Source organism: Amphibalanus amphitrite, unplaced genomic scaffold (assembly GCF_019059575.1).
Source record: "Amphibalanus amphitrite isolate SeventyFive unplaced genomic scaffold, NRLGWU_Aamphi_draft 001427F_arrow, whole genome shotgun sequence".
In the NCBI taxonomy this organism is placed as follows: domain Eukaryota; kingdom Metazoa; phylum Arthropoda; class Thecostraca; order Balanomorpha; family Balanidae; genus Amphibalanus; species Amphibalanus amphitrite.
Genome location: NW_024882920.1, coordinates 76,896 through 104,611, shown reverse-complemented (window position 1 = coordinate 104,611; position 27,716 = coordinate 76,896). Strand labels below are relative to the sequence as shown.

The window sequence follows — 27,716 nt, the reverse complement described above, 5'->3', positions numbered from 1 at the left end:
TCGTTTTACTGGTTCAGTTGTCCTTGGTTCAGTCATGGATGAAAGAATCTTCATCCTTCATCCATGGTTCTCTTTCATCCATGATTCAGTTGTCACTGGTTCAGCTGTCTGCCTACCCAAATCCATATACAGCGCCAGTTTCGCGGATGTATGATTGCTCAAGGACAAAGCGATGTGATTGGTCAACCAGTGGTGAAGTATTTATGTTGACAAAACGGAATAGGAATTGAACACATGGCTTATTTGTTATAAACAAACTGAAAGGTTTGTGTTGTGCGCTGTGTGTTTACGTGGGGTTTGTGTGGATTTTTGCAAAATTCCGGTATTTATTTGTACCTGTTGAGCCTGGTTTGATGTTTATCACTTAATTTGTCCATTAAATGAAGTCGTGTGCACACGTCGCTGTGCATGGCAAATGTCACTGTTGCGCCATAGTTAGCATATCTACATATTTATGATACTTTTTGCACGAAAACTTGAAAAACATATCTTACCTAACCAAAATTTAAACCTATAAAACACCCAAGTAAACCTACTGAGCTCTCTCACTTAGCCAGAGCATCAATCTGCACTGCAACGCAACCTCCTCGAAGGTAATTGCATGTGGCATAAAAGCGGCATGTAGCACCACCAAATTTAACATATTTGCCTTATTCATATGGAACATCTCTTACATATATTCTTATTTAAGTCTCAGTGACTTCGAGTCAGGTCAACAGTGTAGAAAAACAGTTAATAGCCATTGGCTTAATTTTGAAAAATTGGGGGCATTGGAGGTGCTTTGTAGGTACGTTGCAGATCAATAAAAAATTTTGCTACATGACACCACATAATTTGGCATATGGGTCTTTCCTTTGATATATTCTATGTATGTTTAATCTGAGGGGTGTACCGTGTATATCGAATATGCCCACACCAGTCCACTTCCATACTCGCTCATCACAAATGTTTTTACAGACCATCCCACCTTAACAGCACAGTGTATATTATAAATAACAGTAGTTTTGAGTTGAGATAGCCAAAATGGGGTCCCTGGCTTGCACTTACTGGTTTGAGCACTCACAAGATCGAGAAATGTTTCAAATAGAAAATATATAATTTCAGAGTTGCAGCACTTGGATTCAGAGGGGCTAATGCATTAGAATGCCCCCTCTGAATGTGTGACGTCAGTACAGATCGAACAATTTTAATTTTTTTACTAAAACGCTTGGTAGCACGCGGTGCCTGGTGGTATATGCTGCTTTGCGTGCAACAAGTGCCGCACTTTCAGATGAAGTCGCTAGGAACAGCGGAGATCCCAAAAAGTAAACAAAAGTAAAAGTCTAATATCTTGAAAACCAGTGAATATTTTTTCTATGAAATTTGGGTGTGCACACTGCACAGTCATATTGGATAAGTCAGCTGATGCTGCTAAATGGTAATGGTGGTGTATGGTTATGTGTGCCTGTTCTTGTTTTATTTTCTGGCAGGGCCATTTACTTTTTAACATAATAAGTCATCTTTAAGATTGATTATTTGCAGGACGTTAGTGAAGAACGATTATATTTGAAGTGATATAGTTAAGAATAGAATGGCTTATAGATCAACGTTATCAGGTGTTTTCTTGTCCAAGTTTTAACCTGTGTCTACCATTATAGGTGCAGTAGTGAGTAGATAGGTAATTGGTCAGTGAAGTTCTGTGAACCCAGCCACCATGGGTTCCCTGACAAGTCGCCAGGAGGGAACCACGGAAGAGCTGGATGCTGAACATGTCCACTCCTACAAGTACCCACCAAAGTCTGGTGAGTAGTATCCACTCATGTATGTACTCAACAGAGTCTGATGAGAGAAAGGTAATCATACAAATGCATACGAACGTCTGTTGAGATAGGTATACACAGAGGTCTATGGTATACAGAGGTCTTTGGTATGCAGTATGCACCAATGAAGACCTTTATCAAGCTATGGATGCTAGAAGTTGACTGATAATTTTTGGGGACATTACTTACCTAGGTTTTGGTATGTTAAAACATCTGAGGGTATTTTGCTAGGTGTGTTTCTTTAGTGCCCAGGACCTTTTGGTGCTATGTTTTTTCTCCCTCATTTGATAGTACATAGATCACTGTGTATCATGGCCATGGAGATATAGTGTTTTATGGATATTCTCATGGTGTGGTGAAAATTTAAAGCTCATCACATTTATTTCAGGCAATTATTTTGGCACCCACTTCATAATGGGTGGAGAGAAGTTTGAGACACCACAACCAGAGGCATACCTGTTTGGGGAGAACAGCGACCTGAACTTCCTGAGCAGCAAGCCAGCACAAGTGAGTTACTATAGCACGTGCGAGACAAGTTGCTAGGTTTTTTTGTGAATTTGAGCTGTAGCATTTGTTTCGAATTGACCTGGATTGTCTGAACGGATGTATTGACAGACTTGATCAGTTTGTTGGCCAACAGAGCCTGTGGTGTAGTCTGTGACCTCTTCTTTCCGATCGTGCAATTCTGGGCAACCGGGGAATTTAAATGTCAAAGTTTACCGCCCCTATCAAAGCCGGACGGCGGACATGGTCTGTCTTATCAAACAAATGAACATCAACCAGCTGCAGCTACCACCTATTAGGAGTCTCATATCAAGCGCCGGAGCGTCTCGAACCCGGGCTCTAACTGCCGGGAGTCCAACGCTGCCGACTGAGCTACGGGACGAACACTTTTATCAAGCTTAAACTGTCTTGCTTTCTTTATTCAGTTTTTGTCATTTTCTCGTTTCCACTGTCTACCTACTCTGACTTTCTCCCTCCCCCCTCCCGCAGTCTCCGTACGCGCTGCCACCGCCCAACGAACCGTCCAAGACGCTGAAGTCGGTTGTCAACATCCGCAAGGACTCGTTGCGCCTGGTGCGACTTCCGACTGAAGCGGACTCACCGGCTGGCCGGCAGAAGTTCAACATCGAGTTCACCTTCGACAGTGACGTGCGCTGCACCATCACCGTGCACTACTTCTGTACGGAGGAGATGACACGTCATGGACTTATGTGAGTGTGTCTTGGGGATAGGACAGTGCGATGGACTTGGTAATGAAAGGGTATTGGATTTGCTGGGTCAGTAGCTTGTCAGTGCCGGGTTTCGACAAGCCTCGCGTATTGACGTCGTGTTAAGGCGCCTTGTGGTGGCTGACTTTCTGCTCATTTTGTCTACAGTTAAAGGTTTGTGGGATGATGTCCATTTCCAATGCAATGGTTTCTTGACTGTGGTTTCTCATTAACCCGCGCCCCAGTGGCGGTCTCCGCCAACTTCGCCCTAGTGAAGGGGGGGCATATGTTACCACCCACCTCTAACTCAAAAACTAAGAGGGCTAGAAAGACGCGCTGAAAAGCAGTCGATAGCTCTTGATGCGTACGTTTGAAAGTATTTCGGTCATTTTTCATCTTAGAGCAATATTGGGGTCACCAGAGGTCATCAAAGGTCAAAATTTGCGAATTGTCATAATATTTTTCAGAAAACATGCCATTATCTCAGGAACTATGATAGCTAGAAAACGCTGGGAAAAGCAATCGATAGCTTTTGAACTCTTCTTTTGATAAGGTCATCATCAAAAATGACCTCAGGTCAACGGTTTAGCCTCCAGAGGGCAAAAACTCCAAAAATAGCTGTTTTTAAGAAAAGTATTTTTCGACAATAACTTTTGACTTAAAAAGGCTAGGTCATTTCTAATGCCAGAATCGTGTTCCTCTCGCCGAGACCCGTCGAATGAACTATAAGTTGACCTTGAAAGGTCAACTTCAAAATTTGACCTCAGGTCAAGGTCATGACCTGACCGGAAAAGGTCATGTTGCATATCAATCGATGCGTCTCGGCAAGACAAACACAATGAGGCCAACCCCAGCGTTATATCTCTTTCCAATCGAGAGTTATTGGCAAAAAACTGTTTGTAGCCTCAAATGACCTCGGATGACCTTTCAAGAGGCTATCAGCAAAAAAGACACATTGGTCGTCACGGGTGGTCCAAATAATTGTTATCCTGAAATATTTGGACTGTTCCTATGCGTACACACGGATTTAGAGGCATTTTGTTTTTCTCCATTGACTTATAATGGAAAGGTCACGCCACTGACCTGACCTTAGGTCACGCATATAAAAAATCCGAGATATACAAATTGTAGGCACCCATATTATCATGTAATCCACCAAGCTTGAAACCTCTCTGACAAACACTGCAGGCTGGACATGATTGCAAACTTTTTTAGGCTTGGTCAGTTAACTTGACCTAGTGACCTGACCTGACATGACCTGGGGTCAAAAATTTCACACATTGTCCAAAATTGATGTACCAAAAGCTAACCCAAGCGGCGCGGCGCTACGCGCCGCGGTTTTTTATTTATACGAAAAAAACGCGATAGGGTGGTAACATATGCCCCCCCCCCCACTGGGGCGAAGGCTATCTCATCTTCACCCATCTTGGTTATGAAAGCTTAGGGTTGGTGTCTTTCAAGTATGGGACTCTGTATGGGACACCTATAAGGTGCTCACTACACAGAATTCCGAGCCCTGCAGACGGTAATTCGTTCTCCCTCCCCCTAGGTACCGGCCTCGTGACCCAGGCATGTCATCCGAGACCTACAGCTACAAATGTGGCGCTGCGCAGACATTCTGCCAGCCGGACCACACGTTCGAGCCGGGTCTCTACAGTGACGCCGAGCTCTCCTATAACTCTGACAGCGAGCTGTACCCCGTGGTGGTCGTCTGTACGTCAGAGGAGGGAGAGGGTGAGTGAGCTCAGGTGCTGTGATGACATGGCTGGGAGTGAGGTAAGTGTGCAGCTGTTTCCGTGGTGTAGTGGTTATCACATCCGCCTAACACGCGGAAGGTCCCCGGTTCGATCCCGGGCGGAAACAGTGATTTTGGGTTCTTGTTGTTGGTAACTGGCACGTTTTGTGCTCCATGATAGTTCTGGCTCATCGCAGAGTCAAGATACTGCTTTACATAACGGGTTGTGTGCAGGGTGAGCGTCCTACAAGAAGGTCATAAGGGAATTTCTGAAAGGTTGACATGCCAAGCAGGGTAATTATGACATGGGGTGGCGGGTCAGCGGTAAGGGGTGGCGGTAAGCTCTTCGCCCTCTCACTTTGGATTTCGTTATCAAAATGACTGTTTCCGCCCGGGATCGAACCGGGGGCCTTCCGCGTGTTAGGCGGATGTGATAACCACTACACCACGGAAACAGCTGGCAGGTGGGGCCCGAGCGTTTAACACGACTCTTGATGTGCTTCGCGTTACCACCAAAATTCGAAGTTATTCGCCTCGAGACTCGCCGCTGCGCGAGGGTGGCGCTAGTGTAGTAAGAGGGATAGCGAACGGCTGTTCACGGACCCTAGGGGTGTTCACGGGCACCGCACACTGCTGCGTGCGGTGTGTGCGGAGCGTCCAGCAGGCGTGGGGGTAGGGGATGGGTAGGCGGCTCTGACGTCACGGCTGCGTGCGGTGGACGGTCCGCTGTGGCCAGTCCCGACCGGCCACAGCGATCGCTGTGTGCGGTGACGGAAGGCTGACGTAGGGACGCAGTGGGCGGAGCTTGGAGGCTGTGTGCGGTCCGACCGCACACAGGGCCCGTGAACAGCCCTCCTGTGTGCGGTCGGACCGCACACAGCCTCCAAGCTCCGCCCACTGCGTCCCTACGTCAGCCTTGCGTCACCGCACACAGCGACCGCTGTGGCCGGTCGGGACTGGCCACAGCGGACCGTCCACCGCACGCAGCCGTGACGTCAGAGCCACCTACCCATCCCCTACCCCCACGCCTGCTGGACGCACCGCACACAGCGCACGCAGCAGTGTGCGGTGCCCGTGAACACCCCTCTGGCTTGTACTCGTACGCGTTTTGAGTGCGGCGCGCAAGGTGGGAACATTGGTTTTTTAGGGTGATTAAGGAGGTTTGAGTGGGACTTGACAGCATTTTGATCCTTATTTTAAAAGTATTGATATTCGCGCTTTTCTAAGGCAGAATAGCCACCGCTCACATCAACACACAGCGAGGACAAGACAAGAATCAGAATCAAGAGTCAAGTTATTTTTTTATTCTAGAAGAAGACGGCGAGGTCTATGTTGTAGCCCACATCTTTTTTAAATTACATGTTCTTTTGCGTCAGTCTGGTTTCACTTGGGCCAATCTTCTCGGCCTGCTTGATTTTACCTATACCTTGGTTTATATAGATTGGAATTTGGATGTTTCTGCCTTCTTGATGTGGTGGCTTAACGAATTCCATTTATTTAGGACTATTCGTATTTCGTGAGAAAAACCTTTCCCTCGTCATCGTCTAGTGGTAGGGCTTGTACAATTTGAGTTAATCTCACTCTGTTCGGTTTTGTACGGTAAATAGTTGGGTGAGGTCACACTCAAGGAGCTGATGGAGGATTTTGTGAGTCTTGTCTCCCCGTTGTCTTCTCTCTTCTAGGGTGGTAAGGCGTAAGCTTAAGCCGGTTCAGCCGTTCTGGATACTTAAACCCTTGCATTCCCACAATTCTTCTGGTAGCTGCTCTGCGAACTGCTTTAATCTTCTTGATATTAGATTTCTTATAAGGTAATAAGGGGACCATACTTGGGGGCAAAATTCAACTTGAATTGTGGGGGCGAACAAATGTTTTGTATGCGAGGCTAAACGACGGCGGACGCAACTTTTCAAATGTTCTCCTTAGTCCTTACTATGCGCCAGCTGGCATATGCTTGTTGAGTGCATAGCTTAACGCTCGTCCGTATTGGTGTTTTTCCAGCCGAGAACGTACAGGGGGGGTCCGTTGAACCCCCCTTGCCGTTTCGCCCCTGATCGAGCTAGAGCTTCGCGGAAAAAACGAGCGTGTTGCCCGTGACGAGAGGAAGCCGATGATACCCTATTTTAAGGTAGGGTATCATCGGTTGGTTATCAAGGTCATCAAGTTGGTTGTCATCAAGTCAAGTGTTGGTTATCATCGGTTATCAAGGTCATTCATTGGTTGACCTTCCAGGTCAGGTCAATGACCCAAAAGTCGGGAAATTGGGATCCGTTAGAAGTAGAACGTTGTAAAGGGTAGCTGTTATGGGTTTTTCGGGGTGCTAAACACGAATATCATGTTAGTTTTGATCACAGATGATGTCTTCATGCATTTAGGCCAGGTCGGGTCAGGTCAGGTCAACCAGTAGAAGTCCTGCTAAGTATTTGTAGTAGGCGTCAACCGCCTTTGACATCTTCGTAACATGTTACGAAGGCACCAAAACTACTTCGCAAATGTTCATATGGTTGCTAAATTCGAATTCAGCTCCAAAAACTAGCCTAGAAACATGTAAAACTCGAAAAAGTGAACCGAGGTCATCAAAGGTCAGTGACCTGACCTGACCTTCAGGTGACCTTGACATCCACCCTAATGCATGGGACCAACATCATATCACATGGTTGAACGCTTGAAACCACGAAAAGACTGCAAACGCGCGGCTAATGCGAGCTGACATACGCCGAATCGCGATTCCGGCCAAACATGGTCTCGAAAAGTAGGTCACAGGTCAGAGTCATGAAACTTTCAGGATAGGTGTAAAATTGATTAACGCGAGGGTACTGAAAGTTTCGTCGCGATCGACCGCTTTTTGCGCGAGTATTTCGCGGGAAACTGAGAGGGGGTTCGTTCGACCCCCCCCCCCCTTCCCTACGGGGATAGATCGAACGGACCCCTTAACTAACGGGCGAGGGTTAATACATTCGTTGAAATCCAGCGAGGAGTCGACAATAACACCTAGGTTCTTTGTGCGTTGGTGTTCTCCAGCTTAAAGTACCACCAAGCGTGAATTCACGCTTGGTCCATCCGATAGGCCCATCTTAAGATGGGCCTATCGGACATCATTTGCTTGGTAGGTACCTTTTCGAAGAGTCTGACACTTTGAGGCATTATAGACCATATCATATCTGCTATGTAAACTTCGTAATCAACCCCTTACAACCTAAAGTCCCACACTCCTCAGTCCTCCCCTCCAGGCTCCACCGTACTCTCGCCGTGTAACTGCGCGCGCGTCGCCGCCCGGCATCACTCTTCCTCCTATGCAAATTCCTGCCACCAGATGTCACCCACTTCGCTGTCTCGAGGCGAATAGGAACTCCATTAGCCCTCTGGAATCAAAACGCATTGACATAGGTATTCAAGTATCGAGTCACTGCTTCTGTCGTTCTTGTAGTTGCTGTATTTGTTACGCACCCGGTGTTCGTTGGGTCCTGCCTAGATGCATGGACACTATGTAGAGTAGACAGAGTCGCCGTCCAAGTGAGTCTCTTCACTGCTGGCACTCGGGGGAGGAAGGGGGGGGGGGTAGTTCCATCCAATGTTCAGCCATCAGCTATGGTACTCGTTTTTGGGTGACTTTTTCATGCCTCAAACAGCTGTCGGCCTGAAGCAATCACTTAGATCTTTAGTGGATATTATCTAAGCAATCACTTCAACTTAGATAATTAATGGATGGATAAAGATCTTTAATTAGAACTTTAATGAATAGGTACTCGCAATATTGGTTGCGTACTCGGGCACATAGTACATATATACCTACGAGTAGAACAACCTCGGGCACTTCTACCTTCACCGTTCACAGAAATGACAAGAGCGACGAACTCGCGAAACAACTTGAAAATGTGCGAACTGCTCAGCGAAGGCGTCAAAGGGGCCTTAGCTGTTGTATCTAGGTCTCTTCAGAGCCGTTTGCAGGCTGGCTGATTTGGTATTGAGCGACCCAACAATAGTCTAGCGCCGAAGTTGTCAATGGAGGGCGCATGGACTGACAGTTTACGCCAGTTAATTGCTCGCGGCTTGTCATTACAACTTGTAAACACGTTCAAGATTCCTAAGAGAGTACGTTTACCTGATGCTGACCTGTCACGTGACCTGTCCCCTCAGAGCCTCATCAATGCCACGTGACGACGGGGGTGGTGGACCGTCTGTCGGACGGATCGTTCATGCTGAAGCCACTGAAGCAGAAACAGTACATCGACGGGCTCGTGTTCCTCCTGCAGGAGATCTATGGGATTGAGAACAAACTCGTCGATAATAAGGTGAGGGGTGGGCAAAAATGGCACGGAATAAAAGTAAAATTCTGTATGTCGTCGATGACAGTTTGGTTTGCCGAGCATTGCATTTTTTTTCTTGCCTGACGTTGGTACTTCCTGTTTTCTTACATAATTTTCCCTATGTTGCTGTTAAGTATATCGTCTGTAATATCGTCTCCTGCCCAACTCATTCCGTGACACGATCTCTTTCATGTTTCTTGTTTTTACCGTGTCTTTTTCCCTCTGACAGAGTGGGGGTGAGAAGATAATAGAGAGAAATGTGGTTCAGGAAGCGAGGGACTCTGGTACCTTGTGAACAACCTGTACCATAGACATTTGTTGTACGATAATGCTGAACAGTAGTGTACCTATGCCTGTACCTTTTGATAATGATACGGAGTAGCCTTTGCCTATACCTTTCCCTTGGTCTGGTCTGGAGTGTCTGGTAACGCAGCATTCCTTCCCCACAGAGTGTCGATGAGGACACGGAAGACAGCGGTGCCGAGTGTGTTATCTGTATGTCGGACCTACGTGACACACTGATCCTCCCGTGTCGGCATCTGTGTGTGTGTAACTGCTGCGCCGACCACCTCAGATATCAGGCCAACAACTGCCCTATCTGTCGGTAAGTGAGCGAAGACAACAACTGTCCTATCTGTCGGTAAGTGAGCAAAGCAAATAACTCCTATTTGTCGGCAAGTCAGTGAAGTGAGCGAGGGAGGGAGCGAAAGGGAGGGAATGGGGAGTAACTGAGAGGTGTGGGTCATCAAGAGAGGCGCAAAGACACTGAGAGAGAAGTGAGGTACCGATGGAGGCGGGGGTTGGGATGGAAGGGTCGCTAGAGGCGGAGATTGCCGAAAGAAGAAGAGCTGTGGGTGGATTGAATTGTATCGGTTACCCGAGCATAAAGATGAGTCTCTTCGGCGATGACACGCCGATGACCACTGTGGAGCCCAAAAACCTCCTCGGCGATGACAAACGAAATGCAGTGGTATCAGTAATCAGACACACCATCGACGGATTTTGACAAAAATACAGTGATAGTAACAGTGATGATTGCGATACTGAATGCGATATGTGTGTTGTGCTGCAGGGCTCCGTTCCGTGCCCTGCTCCAGCTGAGGGCCGTTCAGAGGACCGTTCCGGGGGCGCCGGCACCGCCAGCCACTGAGGTCAGTCCTGATAATTAAACCTTCTGTGATTAAATATCGTTCGTAATCGTTATATTCGTTAACACACATCCTTCCAAACTCCATTCATGTCCAAACCCCTCACATCTCTCCACATTGACCCAGAAAATGATGCTTAGCTTTTCTACATCTCGTGCACAATTTCACGCGTCGACAAATGCGTCGTACTTCCACTACACCTTCCCAAATGTATCTATGTAGCCCGACACGACTGTATTTTGTGACATGACTTTCATTTTTTAACTTTGCCTTGTTTTATTTCTTCCATTAGTATGCGACTCTGTAATAAATTTCCAATGGTAGTTCCGCACAAAACAATGCATTCGAGCACCCAATGGTTCGAAGTCAATACTACTGCTCAACCCTTCTACATTGTCATGCACTCTTTATCACGCTTGCTCAATACCAGTTATTGTGGTTATTGTAGTTGTGAACGTTCAGCTATTGACGCATCTCAGCGTGCAGACTACTGATAAACGATCTATCTTTCCATGGCCTAGCCTTAATGAATAGTTATACATATATGTGTCTGACAGCTTTTCCCGTTTTCCCAGACGCTTGCTATATTCTGGGTGGTCCCCCGTCTTCTCCAGGGCTGTGTAGTGTGTATTCCGGTCTCTTCCAACGTCTACCCAGAGTTCTCGCTATATTCTGACCGTCTTCCCCGTCCTTCCAGGGCCCTGTGTTTTTTCGTCTCCCCTCTCACTCCAGGACTCTGAATCCGGCCTGTACTCCGGCCTTGCTCCGGCCTGTACTCCGGCCTTGCTCCGGTCTGTATTCCGGCCTTGCTCCGGCCTGTATTCCGGCCTGCTCTCCCCACTTCCTCAGTCGTCCTCTGACTGTATCCCGGTATTTTCCCGTTCCCCATGGCCCTAACTGTATTATGGTCTTTCCTCGTCTCCCCTAAGGCTCGGACTATATTTCGGCCGCCTTCCCCCGTTTCCCTCAGGGCTCTGACTATATTTTAGTCTCCCCCGTCTCCCAAGGGCTCTGACGGTAGCGGTTCCCCCGTTCTCGTCAGGGCTCTGACTATTATTTAAGTCTCCCCGTCTCCCAGGGGCTCTGACGGTATCTCGGTTTTCCCCGTCTTCCCTCAGGGCTTGACTATATTTTGGTGTCTCCCCGTCTTCCCTCAGGGCTCTGACTAGTGACTTCCGGTCTTTCCTCGGAGCTCTGACGTTATCTCGGTTTCCTCATCTCCCCAGGGCTCTGACTATATTCTGGTGTCTCCCCGTCTTCCCCCAGGGCTCTGACTATATTCTGGTGTCTCCCCGTCTTCCCCCAGGGCTCTGACGGAATTCCAGCTGGGTATGAGCCGGTGACGCTGGTGGAGGCTCTCAACGGTCCGATATCGACGGGACGGGACGCGGCCGGGTCGCCGCCACTGCCCAGACCCACCTCCGGCCCGCTCAGATCACGGTATGGTGATATGATCACAGTATAGTGATAGGATCATTGTATAATGTTCATTGTATCATCATTCACCGGAGATCACAGCTTGGTAATATTCTCGTGGGTTGCAATCGTAGAGTAGAGGTGTAGACTATATAGGTGTAGTAGTGACTGAGTCTGTTGTTACGTGTAATGTGCGACGCATGTAACTATAAATGCCTATTGCCCATTCAGGTAAATTAGGGAAAATGTTGAACGATGCTGTTTGTGTCAAATCATGTCAGATCAAAATTTGTTTGACAGCGCAACATGTTTATGTTTATGTTAAGTGCGTACACGTTACCCAAAGCCCTCCGGACTGCACTCCTCACTCCTCTTAGTGTAGTATCAAGGCGACTCTTCAGCTATTTATCCTCAACGCTGTTTTATTCGCCCTCTTCAGATTATTTACCTGCCTCTCTCCACCATCAGGGGCGGTGTGAAACGTCAGCCATCTGCGGTCAGTGACCGCAGCAGTCGGGACAGTCTGCATACGGTCTCCTCCGCTGCAGTGCCGCCGGAGGTACGTATTCCGGTACTCGCATGAGCCAACCGAAGTCCCAGAGATGTGGCCAGTTGGTGACCGATGGTTTCATATGGTTTCATATTATGATTTATGTGTAGTTGGTGGTGTCATATTTTCTGCTTTGTCATATGTTGGTAGATGTGTTTGCTATTTTTATTTTTATTCTTCGTAAGACATGTGACGTTTAGGCGTTAATGGATCCGATTTTCCGTTCGCGTCATAACTGTAAACATGTTCCTAGATCACCAGCTTGTTGCTCCTAAATCATATCCACGAGCCCAACAAACAAATATTGTGCTTTTATCGTAACTCAGCAAAAATGTTCAGAACAGTTACATTTTCAAACGCCTGAACCCATCTTTTCCTTGTGTATTCCCCGTGTATGCACTGCGCACCATCTAAAGGCTGAAATTACCTGCCTCTATCGTATCGGACGGAAACAGCAGCAGTGCGACATTCCACGGATAACCCCGAATGCGTTGAACAACTACTATGTCGCAGTGGGGCTCAACACTGCTGCTAGTGTGCCGGTCGCCGCTTTGGCTGTCCCCACGCGCGTCCCACGTGTGTCAACTTGTGGTTTCGATGTCAGCACAATCGACCTGGATACTTTGTGTGCCACGCTCGCGGTGATGAAACCGTCCAATTCAACAGGAATTGACGGTATTAGCGTGATGATGCTGCAAAAGTTTTTCTTGGGTGTGAGACATGCTCTGCTTGACGTTGTAAACTCGAGCCTTGTCACCGGTACAGTGCCGCACGCCTGGAAGCATGCGCTGGTCACACCCATTCCTAAAGCCGGAATTGCCACCGAACCGTCCGATACTCGACCCATCTCGATTCTGCCAGCAATAATGAAAATTGTCGAGCGCGTTGTACAGGCGCAGCTCATTGCTTATCTCGAGGACAATTGCCTGCTCTCCGATTGTCAACACGGGTACCGTAAATTCCGTTCCACTGAAACCGCACTGCACGTGATCACCGATCTGGCGCTTCACGCTATGGACAACGGCGAGATAAGTATTCTGGTACTTCTCGATTTATCTAAATGTTTTGACGTTGTTCCGCATGACAAGCTGCTAGAAAAGCTGTCTCTCTACGGCATCACTACCAAATGGTTCCGTGACTATTTGGCCGACCACGCGCAGCAGGTGCAGGTACGGTGCGCAGACGGAAGGATGCTACTTTCCGATGAAAAGAGCAATGTGATAGGTGTATACCAGGGCGGCGCCCTCAGTTGTATTCTGTACATGCTGTTTGCGAACGACCTTAGCTTGCATGTGCCGGACGGTGTTAGTGTCGTCCAGTATGCGGACGACACACAACTGATAGTGACAGGCAGAAAGTGTGACTTACCGCAGCTCGTCGCCCGTATGGAGCACGCACTCGACATGTTGTACCAGTGGTTTTGCTTCAACCGGATGAAGCTCAACTCCAAGAAGACGCAGATGTTAGTGCTAGGTACCCCCTCAATGCTGCGCAATGTACCACCTGTGACGTTGACCTTCAATGGAGATGTCATTCCAGACTCAGGAGTAGTTAAAAACCTCGGTGTTCAACTTGACAGGTATCTAAATTTTGAGGCTCAGATAGACAATATGTCCCATAAGTGCGCCGGTATTCTGATAGCCCTAAGTCACGCACGTCACGTCATACCTAGACCTGTGTTAAAGGGCATCACAGAAGCTCTAGTGTTATCCATTGTGCGCTACTGCATGTCGGTGTATGGGTCTTGTACTAGCACACAGCTGCACCGTGTACAGAAGACCATCAATTTCTGCGCACGTGTCGTGACCGGGAAAAGGCGATGTGATCACATCTCGGGTGCCATATCGAGCCTCGGCTGGCTCACGGCCGAACAGTTGGTGGCTTACCATACCTTGTGTGCAGTCGAGCGGACGATGAAGTCAGGTCATCCTGACTTTCTTCTTAAGACTTTTGGACAGCGAGCCCACCAGCGGCATGATCATAACACCAGGCGAGCGGACTCGTTTACCCTTCCGGCCATCCGTGTGGAGGCCGGCAGGCGGCGACTCTGTTACCGCGGTGTGTCGCTGCTGAACGACAGCGGCATTGAGCCTGGCACTTTGTCTTTCCGGGCAGATGCCAGGCTGTTCGCTGGATCTCTCTGATTCACGATATCGTTTCTGGTGCGAGTGTATGCATGGTATGCGAATGTTTGTAGTCATTTCCGTGTGTCTGTTCCAACTTCCCATTGTATTACCATTCAGACGCGAGTAAGTGAAAAGCCATGTAATCGTGGATCTTATTCAAATAAATCTGTTCTGTTCTGTTCTGAAAAAAAAATGGACTTCCCGCATTCAGGAAATATTCGCGTGCGAGAGCCTATTCAAATAAATTATCATTCTGCTCGCATCTATCGCATGCGGGAGGTGCGTGCGATTTATGCAAGCGTGCTTCCGTATTGGAATAGGCTCTCGCATGCGATTTCCTGACTGCGGAAAGAGTCTCTGTTTCAGGCTTAACCGTCCATCCCTGTTCTAAAGGTGCGTCGCCGTGTACTGGAGGAGCGGGGCCGTGCCGAGCTGGAGGAGGCAGCAGGAACGGATGGTACCGCAGCCGTCCACCGCTCCCGTACTCCGTCCAGAGAGAAGGGCAAGCGCGAGGACGGCGCTGGCGATGACACAGAGGAGGTAGGTACAGCTGTGGAGCTTGAATGGGGCTGCTGAGGTCAGGGAATCGTGGTACGGGAAGGAGCAGAAAGAGGTAGACAGGGTGTGTGTGTGTGTGTGTTTTTTTTAGTAAGTGAACATTATATTAATGTTTTGTCGCATAAGATCTTATATCTACACCTTTTTCCATTCAACTTGCAAAGGTTGGAGTTTAATTTGAAAAAGATGTGATTGAAGTGGAATGGCACTTGTTTCAAATTGAAATGCATCTTTTCAAACTGAACTCCAACTTTTTTTAAACTAAAGGAAAAAAGGTGTAGACAGTAATGGTACAGCCATCAATCATTCTTTGAATAAGCAGCGTATCCGTGCATCACATACTGTAGCTCACCGTCCCCCTTTCTCATAGCCTTTGCTGCCCCCCCCCCCCCCTCCCCCGCCTCCCACGTGCAATAACGTCACACCCCCTGTCCCCAGTGTGAGCGGCGCTCTCTGCTGGAATCGCCGCCACCGGCACCGCCCCGTTCGCCACCTCAGTCACTGACTGAGCCGCGGTCGGCGACCCTGGGGCGTAAACCGTCAGCGGCCAGCTCTACCGACTCGGAAACATCGGCGGCGGTGCGCAACTCACGTCTGGTGACCGTCATACCGATCGAACATGAGACGCGTGAGTAGTGTGGTGGAATGGGGATATATGGCCGTTTGATACTCACGAATACTCTCAGTGTTTGATGACTCATTTTCGCAGAGATGTAATTTGAACATGGACAACAGGGTGAACATGTTATCTTTATCGAGCACAGATTACCTAGCTTCTATTTTGCCTCATCCCCGCCTTCCTGCCTTGCATCGTATTACCACTTTTCCTCAGTGTCAAGTAGTCTACATGACATGAAACTACCCATCCAGTCTGTATGCATTTCCGTCAGCAGACACTCCACAACAGGGTGGCTATTACGTGTCAATTGTCCGAGAATAAAACGGTTAGCAGAGTCAAAACATGGTATACGGCAAACAGCAATCATCCACAGCAGCAACAGCTAAGTGATGACCCTCGGTGTTCCGCCGTTCCCAGACCTGCAGCTGGAGGACTATCAGGACACAGAGGACGAGATCATTGAGGACCAGTGTCGCCCGGGCCACCTGGCTCCTCCGAACACAGCCGATACGGGCGACAGCGATCCCAGCAAACGTCTGGGAAGCTATCAGGTAAGCGACACTGCGAGTCAGGCTGTGTCTGTTGAGCCATATGTCGAAAAATGCATATGCAATATGCATGTCAGTGCTTCCTTTGGATGATGGCGAGTTAAAACGAAGTCGAAGAATGGATTTGAAAACAAAGTCGTTGTCCCAGAGTTGCATTGTGTGGTCAATATTTTAAATTATACAACCGTATGTCTGGCTTGGATCGGATCCTGACCATATTCTGCCCTTGACTCCTGGCCTTTAAATACATGCGACCTTTGGTAATATAAATACCTCTGTCCGTCTGGCCGTCTTCATCTCCATTCAAAACTCTTAACATCTGCCCGTGCGGATTCTCACTAGTTTCTCCATGACCCCCAACCTCCGGACCCTTGTCCTCGTCGCCGATTACCCCTGAAGTTTTTTTTTTTAATCAGTTTGTTTTATTACAAAAAGTTCAAGGAAATCAGCAGCCTACACTAAATGTCTATGAATGTGCATTGCGCACACTTGCTTAAGCGTAAGAGCTCGTGACGCAGGCAATGCATGAAAGCTACGATATAAAAGAGACGCCTAAAATCAATGAAAAAAATGCATACAGTCGGGCAGCACCCAATATCGCGCTAACAGATAAAATCGACGATAGTTTATATACACAGTTACCCCTGAAGTTGTCTGAAACCTCAAACATCATAAGCAATTCCTGACCCGTCTGCCCGCGGCCTATAACGCCTGTTCATGACCTCTGACCATCAACCCTGCTTTCTGCGCCCTGACCGTTGCTTGTTCAACGACCCCTACACAAACACCTCATACCCTTCACTGCCCTCTGACGGTGCCCCCCTGACCGCCAGCCGAGCTCAGTGGTGGGCCCGCGTCCAGCTGAGGTGCAGCTGCTCGCCTCTGAGTCCCCAGCCAGTCGCTCCAGTAGGGGCAGCCTCAGCAGCGGCGGCAGCACGCGACTGCTCATACCGGGCGCCTCCCGTGAGACTGATATGTAATCTCAGAACCGAGAGACAGAATTTTAGTTTCAAAACTCCTACCGGTCTGGAAACTCAAAAAATCTGAGAGACATGTGTAGTCTCAGTGGGGAAACTGGAGAAACCGTGAGAGATATATTTGTGGTCTCAGTACGAAGATCGTGAAAGACAGTCGCGTCACGCTGGACAGCATGACGCGAGAACCCTGTAAGTCTCAAGTGAGACCTTTGGGCGGTCTCGGCAAAAAAAAAAATGTGTTGGAACAATGTGTCCGAAGCGATTTGAGGTCTGCTTCGGTGATAAGAGAAGGACCATTACAGCAAGAATTATTGCTGCTTGGAATGTCTGATACGGAATGGCCCATATGTGTGACAATAATGTGAATGCATTTTATATGAATGTGGACTGGTTCGAGACGGACTGAATTATGTTATAATACTACTGTCAGCTGTGTAGGAATGATCTGGTGTATGTTTGTTCTACTGATGGTGTAAATGCTAGCATGGCTAGCTGGTGATTGTCGTATTAGGTTTTTATTTTTGATGAATGTCGCAAATAATAGGTATGTCGCCGAAAACTGAGTTATGTTGTCGGACATGCTTCTGTTTATTGAAGCGAGAATCTCGCTGGTTTTCAGTCCAATTATTGGGTTGCCTCGTACGGTCTGAAATCAGATTGGAAATAATAAGCTGCTCTATCCGTATCCTGAGAATCGAGAGTATATGCGTGGCATATTTGTGTGTGGTTTTTCGGAGCATGCTGACTTCTCAGTGTGCTTATTTATATGTTCGGTTATCTGCGTGTAAACCATGAAACTTCTTTGTATGTGCGCTGGGTTGAGCGAATATGTGCTGTTTTGTAGCGAGAGATCATTGTAATATTTATCGTCAACTGCCGTTCGAGCTGCGTTGGAAGGCAGATGGGCAGTCGCACATAATAGGTTACAACTAGGGATGTCAATCGGATACAAACTTCTTGTTATACCGATACCAGCTTTGTATTTGGTATATCAATCCAGATGTTTTCGGTATTTTGTCGGTATCATAAATCCTCATGAATCATTAGTGTAAAAAAGAAAGCGAATTTGGTAAAAAGTTAGTATTTTTCTCACCTTCCCAAGCTTGTTTGGTTTTTAGTATTTACTATTTTCCCATGATTTTGGTTGGTATTGGTATCTCGGTTTTCAGTTATTGACATCACTAGTTACAACGGTATGCAGTCGCCGGGAATGGTGACACACTCGCCATGGCCTGCTGCGATATGCGGCTGTGCCGACGCTGGATATTTGCAAGATCGTTTACCTTATTCCTTTGCAGAGTGTTGAGCTGGCTGCCGCTAGTTGTCAACTCTCGTTACCGGCACGGTGATTCACTAAGCTAATATATCACGGAGATCACTGAGAGACTATGTTTGGATCAGTACCACTTTCCAGCATAATTCGTTCGCTATATTTTGTAATGTAGCAACAATATTTCCGTTCTCTACTGTAGTGTGTATGTGAAGGCATTGTTCGTCCACTTACCGCATTTTGGTATCGGTGTTTCGGTGTTGCGCAACTTTGCGTTACGACCCTAATATGTATAATTGTAGAAATCCTTATTTGTGTGCTATCAGTGGCGCTCTGGCTATGGTGATACTTTTGTTCATAATGGTGAAACTGCCCGGACCTCGGAAGTATATGTTAGCTGCACAATACGAGGAAATGACCGTGAGCGACTGATGTCGAGAACCTTGACAATTTACCTGCAAACGCTGTATACAAACAGACGAGCGCTGCTCCGCAGCTGTCCCAATATACCATTAAAAACTATATTTTGTGCTTCAGTGGAGGTGGAGAGGTTATTGGTTAAGGGTTAGAAAATTGTGCTGCTATTGGTATGGGCTCCGCCACCGGGGGGGGGGGGGGAGGGACGAGGGGGACTTGTCCTCCCCAATATTTTACATTCTTAACCCGCGCCCTGCTGGGGGTCCTGGATTTCCACGCCCTGCTGGGGGGGGGGTGTTTGAACACCCCCCCTTCTAACTCGGCTCCTGGGCCACGTAGCGATACGAGGAAGGCGGCGTTCGAAACAGCGTAAAAAATAATGACGAAATCACTTCGGTCAATTTTTTGGTCAGGTCAAAGGTCAGGTCACCAGAGGTCATTGAAGGCAAAATTTCGCCGATTTCCAGGTCGAATGTCGAAAATTTCCAAGAAGCCAACGCATAACTCGGGAACCAATAGAGCTACAGCGCCGCGGAAAAGCGCATTCGATAGCCCTCTTAACGCCCTTTCTGAGTAATTCTCTCAGATTTGACCTAACGTCAACGGTTTTGCCTGCAGGGGGCAAAAACTGCAAAAATAGCCGATTTTTTCGGAAACAGTTTTTCTGCAATAACTTTTGACCCAAGCCTTGTACGAGCTTACTTTTACCGGCATCGTGTTCCTCTCGTCAAGACGCATCGAATGAACTATAACTTGACCTTGAAAGGTCAACTTGAAAATTTGACCTCAGGTCAAGGTCATGACCTGACCGGAAAGGGTCATGTTGCATATCAGTCGATCCGTATCGTCGAGCTGAACACATCTAAGGCGTTTTCATCGCTCTAGCATGCCTCTATCAAAAGTTATTTGCGAAAAACTGTTAGATACCATCCGTGACCTAAGATGACCTCAGGGCATAAGCAAGGGTCACGGACACCATTTTCAAGTTCAGTGTGTCTAAACGACTTGTAATTAGGTGTTTGGGAGTGTTTATAATGTCTTTCATCCAAAAGAGGCGCAGTTCAATTTTCTCCCATTGACTTATAATGGGGAGGTCGCAAAATTGACCTGACCTTAGGTCATCGATATCAAAATTCTGAGATATACATTTTGTACATGCTATTGCTCTTAGCAATCGCTGAAAGTTTCAAACTGATCGGTCACTCGGTGTAGCTATGACAGACATTGAAAGTTTTTATGAGGTGAGGTCACTTCAAGTGACCTGGTGACCTGACCTTGAATGACCTTGGTCTGAAATTTTCACAACATGTGTAGAATTGATGTATGATAAGGTGTACCAAAAACGGCGGCGCTCCGCGCCGCCGTTTTTGAGATATTCGCGAAAAACCACAAGGGGGGGTGTTCAAACACCCCCCCCCCCAGCAGGGCGCGGGTTAACATTGCACGCGCCCGACCCGGCACCAAAGTTTCAACCCCCTAGCCCGTACCGTTCCGGAGCAATAGCCCGCCAAGCGTGACTGACGCGTTACATATGTTAGGCACGGGCCTTGAAATGTAAACAAAAAGGGTAACCAATGAGCAGGCGTGAGACAGCCGAAATGGTTATTAGCGCAATGATGATTGGTGCGGCAGTTAAACCAATGAGCGGGCGCGGTGCATCTGAGGCGGCTGTGAGGAAGGCGGTCATTGGCGGTTGCGTACGGCTGGCCATGATGCGTGAACGCAGAAAATTGGCGCCAGATTGTTGAGAGCCGCGTGTTGAGGCGGGTTGCGCGAGGGTGGGCTCGCGGGGTATACCGACAGGTGTTGAGAGAAATAAAGTTAAGAAGAGAACAAGGTTTTTTACGCTCGGCCAAGGATGAATGAAGGTTAGCACACACTAACATCAGCGGTTGGGATATAACTTATTGCCTTTTTTATTGTGTAAAGTGTTGCAAGGCTGCGAATGAAGAAAAGTCAAGATGGCGCTGGACCGGAACAAAGGTGAGACGGCGGTTAGTAAAGAAAGTGCAAATGCTGTAACGGCGACTGCCGGAGGTCTCGGTGGTTGGAGTGGGTTCGCTGGAGTGCCACCACCCACATGCACTGACGCAGACGATGCCGAGGAATTTCTGCGGAAACTACGTAGGTCCGCGCGCGCTAATGGCTGGAGTGAGCAGAGACAGCTGGATCTTCTTCCGGCACTGCTACTGGACGGGACAAGCTGGGTGGCAGATGAGTTGGAAAATAACCCACCAAAAGACATGCAAGAGGCCACGGAAATGATCAGAAACCTGCTCTGCCCAAAAGAGAAAAGAAAAGTGTTACTACACAGGTTTTATGAAGAAAGAATGAAGGCTGATGACAATCCTCGTTTGTTTGTGCTGAAGCTGCAGCAGTTGTTGCGTGGAGGCATGCCAGAGTTGTCCAAGGAGGCACAAGACAGCTTGCTGTTGGAGCAACTGCCTCGAGTGGTACCAAGTAAGTGGACCATGAAGCTGCTGGATGCTGATGCCAGCTCTGTGGAAGCCGTCATTCGGAAGCTGGAGCGACTGCAGACGATGGAGCAGCTGCACAAGGAGATGACTGCTCAAGAACGTCAGGAACCACCACTGGTACGAACTGTTGTAACCGAAAGACGGTGCTACAACTGTGGCCAGTTAGGTCACATCAAGAGGTTCTGCCCTCGCACAGTACAACAAGTGTACGGCAGGGAGAACATAGGCTTCACACAGGGAGCTCCAGCGAAGTACCAACAACACCGACAAGAAGGACCGCGACCGCCAGCCCGACAGACCGGTGAAGCTGGAGGAAGTGATCAGCCTCAGCCACCAACAGGTAGGGCCGAAATAAAATGTTTTCAGTGTGGAGGTGTGGGCCATGTCAGATCAGTGTGCCCAAGTGTGCCCCAACATGATGTGCGCCGGCTTGGCACAGCTCCAACTGGTGAAATGAGGGTTAACATGCTGCTGAATGGGGTGAAAATGGAAGGTGTCCTTGACACGGGGAGTGCCATAAGCCTGCTCAACATGACTGTGGTGGAGGAGCTTGGTTTGACGGTGACCGCGATGCCAGAAGTGAAATGTTTGGCTGCTAATGGATCTGAGGTATCTCTGATGGGTCAAGTGGAGTTGGAGATAGAACTGGGCCCAGCCAGAGTTGTTCACCAGCTGTGTGTGTCTGCGGGGCTCACGGACCCTCTGCTCATTGGACTGGACCTTCTGAACAAGTTGGACGTGGTCATCCACTGCGGCACAGGTCAACTGCGGGCCGGAGATGAACCCGTGGAGAGATGTGAGTCTCAAGAAGTTTCAACCAGATGTCCGGTGGTCTGTGCTGCACGGTCTCAGACCTTCATCCGTGTCAGTCGACTGGTACAACCACAGACACAGCTGTTCCAGCCATCAGATGTTTCGGGGGTGACGATCGCGCCGGCAGTTCACCTCAAGCACCAAGGAACACCGGTTCGGATCCTGAACATGGGGGATGAAGATGTCACCATTCCAGCAGGCACAGTGCTCGGAGTCCATGAGTCTGTTCATGTTGCTGAGCTGCATCAGGGACAGAAGAGAAAGGAAGAAAGTGTGATGGAGAGTCAACCAGAGGGACCACAGCTGCCATCGTTGGATCACCTGAACATGCCAGAAAAGAAGCCGTTCAAGGATCTTCTGGAGGAGTATCAAGATGCATTCTCGAAGCCACCGTCAGGAAGATTGTTTCGATGGCTTGAGCAACTGCAACAGTTTAACTACGCCGTTGAGCACGTGGCGGGTCGCCTGATCCCTCAAGCAGACGCTCTGTCTCGCAAGTTTGAGATGAACAACATGAAGCACGAACTACGACCGACCGCACCAGAATTCGTACCCAGAGGAGTGGGAGTGGTGGACAATGTGACACTGCGGCGCTCTACAGTCGTCATCGTGGACGCGCAAGAGCCATCCACGGAAGGTGAAAACGACGGAGAGACACCAGAAGCTGAAAATCGTGGCGAGAGAGTGGAAGTTGAAAATGATGAAGAGGTAAGGGAAGAAGGAAACGATGAAGAAGCCGGAGAAGGAGGAAACGTCGGCGACAGTCCATGTGACGTCGTAGACATCGAGCACCTTGGCGACCTGGTTACAGAGACACGGACAGATCCTGTACTGTGCCAGCTCACTCGCCACCTGAAAAAGCAGTCAGTGAAGACGGACAAGTTGACGCACAGCCAGCAATCAGAACTGGACTTCTACACCGGACTTTCAGGCTTGCAGCTACACAACGGCATAGTTCAGCGGATTTCGGAGGGACACCAGAGAGCGCAAGTGATCCTGCCGACAAGCGTCAGACAGAGAGCACTGCGTCTGGCTCACGACGTTCCGATGTCAGGGCACGGTGGCGTGAGGCGAACACTCCATCGTCTGACAACAGGCTTTTTCTGGTATAACATACAGCGCGAAGTACGACGGTACTGCGGAAGCTGCACGTCGTGTTTGAAGACGAAGCCGAAGTACACAAGCTGCAAAGAGGGAAGAGGAACAATTTCGGTAGAAGGCGAGCCGTTCCTGCACTGGTCAGCAGATATCCTCGAGCTTCCGGAAAGTGACGCTGGTCACAAGTACGTACTGATCATGACGGACCTCTTCAGCAAGTGGGTGGAAGTGTTTCCGTTGAAACGGCAGACTGCGGAAGAAATCATGCACTGTGTGATGCAGGTGATCGGCCGCTTCGGGGCAATGAAGAGCCTGTTGACCGATCAGGGCCGCAATTTTGAAGGAGCCCTCATGAAAGGAGTCTGTCACCTGCTGGGTGTCAAGAAGCTGAGAACAACTATATACCACCCGTGCTGTAACGGACAGGCGGAGCGACTAAATCGGACACTGATGGAACTACTCACTCACTACGTGGCAGAAAACAGGCGCGACTGGGACCTGTGGCTACCTGTGGTAGCATCGGCGTACAACTCGGGATGTAACAGCGCGACGGGATTCTCACCAGGGGAGCTGGTGTACGGGAGACCAAAGCGAACTGTTCTGGAAGACGAATTCGACGTGGAAAACATCAAGAACCAATCTCACCGTCAGTTTCTGGGAGAGCTGAAGAAGCGCCTGGAACACACGCATCAGAAAGCACTGGAACTGATCAGACAGAAGCAGAGTCTTCGCACCGACACGAGACCAGCAACGTTTCAGCCAGGAGATGCCGTGTGGTGTCGCAATTTCACAGCCGGAAAAGGAGTGCATGGGAAACTGAGACCGAAGTTTGAAGGACCCTACACAGTGGTGGAGGCACGACCACCAGACTACGTGATAAGGAAAGGTCGGAAACGCAGACTGATACACGGTTGTCACCTGAAGAAGGGGGAGAGTACAGCAGGCGAGCGAGAAATGACAGTGCTGGAGATCGAGGAGAGACACGGCACTGGAAGGGACGACTATGCTGAAGCAAACGGACCAGATTTCGTCAGCGGAGAGACTGAGTTGGCGGCAACGACAGTGACTGGTGGAAGAGAAGAAGGTGTGGCTGAAGATGTTCAGTTGGATGAACCGAATATCGATGATCAGATACCGAAGAGCGCGGTACAGCCGTCACGAGAAACGGATGACGCAGGGCTCAATCCGACGGAGCTGTTGGAACCAGTCGCGAGAGCAGCGCAAGACACGACGGTCGACGGGAAGACGTCAGCGCCAGACGAAACGCCGGACGAGGGAGCCGCTGGCAATGTGAAGACCGACGAGACCAGTTCGACACAGGACGATTCGCTGGAGCCGGATGATCTCGCGAGGGCGAGAGATGACCTGAACGAGACGGACGTCAGCATGATGACCTCAGCTGATGAGACGGTTCTGGAGGCTGCCGGGACAACGCGAACGAGGTATGGTCGTGAGGTGAGGAAACCATCGCGCTACCTCTAGCAAGGACCGTTTATGGGCTTAGTGCTTGGTTTTGAGTTGGATATGTTTTAGTGTTGCAGGATGACCTTGATCTCTAGAAGTTGTGACTGAGGATGCTCGTGTTCCTGTGACGCGGTATTGTGGAATCGCTAGTTGTGTGGTACAGCTTCAATTATTTGATGTTCGCCCTATGTTTCTAGTTTAAGGGGAGGGGGATGTTAGGCACGGGCCTTGAAATGTAAACAAAAAGGGTAACCAATGAGCAGGCGTGAGACAGCCGAAATGGTTATTAGCGCAATGATGATTGGTGCGGCAGTTAAACCAATGAGCGGGCGCGGTGCATCTGAGGCGGCTGTGAGGAAGGCGGTCATTGGCGGTTGCGTACGGCTGGCCATGATGCGTGAACGCAGAAAATTGGCGCCAGATTGTTGAGAGCCGCGTGTTGAGGCGGGTTGCGCGAGGGTGGGCTCGCGGGGTATACCGACAGGTGTTGAGAGAAATAAAGTTAAGAAGAGAACAAGGTTTTTTACGCTCGGCCAAGGATGAATGAAGGTTAGCACACACTAACACATACATACGGTCCTGTCAAGTGAGATTGGCCGTGAAGGCATCCTGATCAAAGACTACCAGTGTCTACTCCGGCAGTATGGTCTCATGGGCCTCGAGATCAGTTCTGTAAGTCGCTCTGATCTTGTAAATGTGTTTGCGTCACAGTTAACCCGCGCCCCGTAGGGGGGGCCGAAACGGCCCCCCCTGTCCTTTTCGGTCGATATCTCATAAACGGCTGGAGATATCGCCACCAAACTTTCAGGACCCCTCCGGGCATCGATTTTACACATTGTGACCAAAATTTTTTCCAGAGGCTATGATAGGTTGGCCACAAATGACGTCAGAATGACGTCATGTTCTGTCATTTTCGACCGAAAAAAGACCTTCGCGAGAAGACCTGTCAGGCCTACAGCTTTGAAGATACAGAAAAATGATCAAGACACAAAAGGTGTAGAATTGACAGGGCTACAAAACTGCTATCTCGGATTTTTGAAATTTTTGAGTTTTGACCCCCAAAAATCAAAAATGCATTTTTTTGGATATATAAGCCGAAAAATCCAAAAAGTTTGATTTTCGAAAAAACCTGAATATATGTGATAGTACCTACCGTCTTCTATCTACATACCAAATTTCAGATCGATACCTCGTTTTTTGGCTAAGTTATAGCGAAAAAACTGTTCAAAAATGATGACGTCAAATTTTCAAACTCAATTTTTGGCAATTCTAGACCTCGTAGAGCAAAACAAAGACCACCATTGGACTCCCCGTGACGAGCTGCATCGAATCGATACCCATTTTATGCAAAAATATCAACTTTGAAATTTGACCTAATTTGACCTGACCTTGACCTGACCTTCACCAAAACGTGACCTAGGCTGGCCCCAAAGGCTACCTAACCCACATAATCGCATTTGTCATGTAAAATAGACCATAAAACATGTATCACACGACACTTTCATAATGTGACCCCCGGTGACCTGACCTCGCTGTGACCTGACCTGGTATCAGTGACCTCAGATAGCAAAGTATGTGTTTGACGAACAATGTACCATCGATGGTTTTCAATAAATTACCAATTTACTCGATTTCACAACACATTTCTTGAAATGCCTGTGAACGGTGAAAATCTGACCTTTGACCTGACCTGTGACGTCATCGGTTTGACCTAGGTCAATGAAATTTGGTCACAAGGTAGTTCCCGGGTGGGGCTATCGAACGCCGTTTGAATTTTGAAAATCGGCCGGTAACTTTCCGAGATCTTAGGGGGGGGGCCGAAACGGCCCCCCCCCCCCCTACGGGTGGTAGGGTCCGCCGGTAGCCCTACGGGGCGCGGGTTAAAGCGCATTGTTGAGCGCTGACGTCCCAAGTATGGGACTCAGGCCCATGTCGTCCCCTATCTCTCTGCGTGTCCACTAACACGAATGACGTCACGCATGTGGGCGGAGCTATGGGCGGAGCCTAACGCACGCGGCAGTCCAAGCCGCCATATTTGAATTTATATTTTAATAGAATCTTGCCGATATTTTGGGTGAAGTCAATTTATATGGATAGCTTGGTGACAGTTTAGCTATACGAATAATGATTTATTATGGATGTGCGTATATTCAGCTTGGAATTGCAATTAAAGTTCCGCACCGCATAGATTCGAACTCGGGACCCTTGGAATACTGCGCGGGCACGCTAACCACTACACTACCGCGACCGCGCGGCGGCCGGCGGCAGGGAGGCTGCGGAGACATGGGGGGACATTTTAGGGGAGAGTGGGGTGGGTTGTATCAGTTTTTACTCCGAGACCCATAACCTCGTAACTATCCGTGATAAACTCATTATTTCCATACTATCTCCTTCCTTGATTCTTCTACTTTTTTGTGCAAAGTAACTTTTCCGCTACCTCTACTAGTTTTTCTTCTACGGTCTGCCGAATAGAACAATGTTTTTGATACAACTTGCCCCATGGCTTGGGTGAGTTGTATCACATGGTGGTGTAATTTGTATCACTATTTCACGTTTCAGGGAGTGTGCTTGCTACTGGTTTTGAACATAACAACAACATTAAATGGGGTTAATACAATGTATATGCTCAAAGGCTTCACTTTTATTAGACCAAACTTAGGTCAATCCAAACGAAACATCGAAACGAACGAAACATCAACAGACTAGACGCAAAAGTGACCCGTTAAGAGCAAAGCAGCCAACACATTGTGCCGAAATGGAACTAGTATTGACTAGCTACCTACAAACGCGAGCCAGGGCTTAGCTTTCGCGATCAAAAGCAACATACCCATACATACATACATACATACATACATACATGTTACAACATACCCCACCCGGCTCTGATACAACATGTACCTCGCCGCCATCTTGGAAAAAAACTTCCTCGTGCTCAAAAACAGCGGACAGCTGGAGAAATCCATTTTCACTCACGCAGCCTTAGAACCTACCCTCACCACCCCTACGGAGATCTTTCAAATTCGTGCACATCTAAATGCCCAAAACACACATTTTCCTGCAACTTATTTTTTTTAGAATGACATTAAAAAAACATAAAATCGGCTCTCACCTCGAGACGCGTCCACCCAGCCACACGACAGAACAGGGAAAGGTGGCGCCCGGAAAACCTCGTCGGCTGGTCGTGTC

At 48.6% G+C, this 27,716-nt stretch overlaps 1 protein-coding gene and 2 non-coding genes across 6 annotated transcripts; 2 read left to right on the top strand and 1 right to left on the bottom strand.

The window, feature by feature from the left end:
• Window positions 1-188: 188 nt before the first annotated feature.
• Window positions 189-18,766, top strand: LOC122372984 (E3 ubiquitin-protein ligase MGRN1-like). 4 transcript variants are annotated; one of them, XM_043350697.1, is made up of 14 exons: window positions 189-264; window positions 1,638-1,781; window positions 2,188-2,306; window positions 2,793-3,013; window positions 4,560-4,744; window positions 8,880-9,034; window positions 9,499-9,653; window positions 10,122-10,200; window positions 11,504-11,637; window positions 12,082-12,172; window positions 14,683-14,829; window positions 15,286-15,475; window positions 15,884-16,017; window positions 16,848-18,766. In XM_043350697.1, the coding sequence occupies exons 2-14, from the start codon at window positions 1,694-1,696 to the stop codon at window positions 16,992-16,994; spliced, it is 1,845 nt and encodes a 614-aa protein (XP_043206632.1). In that variant the 5' UTR covers window positions 189-264; window positions 1,638-1,693; the 3' UTR covers window positions 16,995-18,766. The 4 variants fall into 4 exon arrangements, with proteins under 4 accessions (XP_043206632.1, XP_043206634.1, XP_043206635.1 ...); XM_043350699.1 differs by having other exon boundaries at window positions 260-295; XM_043350700.1 differs by lacking the exon at window positions 189-264 and adding an exon at window positions 767-787.
• Trnav-aac lies at window positions 4,801-4,873 on the top strand. The gene has a single exon. It is a non-coding gene; the product is annotated as a tRNA-Val (tRNA).
• On the bottom strand, window positions 5,128-5,200 carry Trnav-aac. The gene has a single exon. It is a non-coding gene; the product is annotated as a tRNA-Val (tRNA).
• Window positions 18,767-27,716: the final 8,950 nt, after the last annotated feature.

Excerpts from the sequence above, each read along its gene's own strand:
- LOC122372984 (XM_043350697.1), top strand. The coding sequence starts at position 1,694 with ATGGGTTCCCTGACAAGTCGCCAGGAGGGAACCACGGAAGAGCTGGAT. Across the intron at positions 1,782-2,187 it reads CAAGTACCCACCAAAGTCTG|GCAATTATTTTGGCACCCAC; the intron begins GTGAGTAGTATC and ends CATTTATTTCAG. Across the intron at positions 2,307-2,792 it reads TGAGCAGCAAGCCAGCACAA|TCTCCGTACGCGCTGCCACC; the intron begins GTGAGTTACTAT and ends CCCCTCCCGCAG.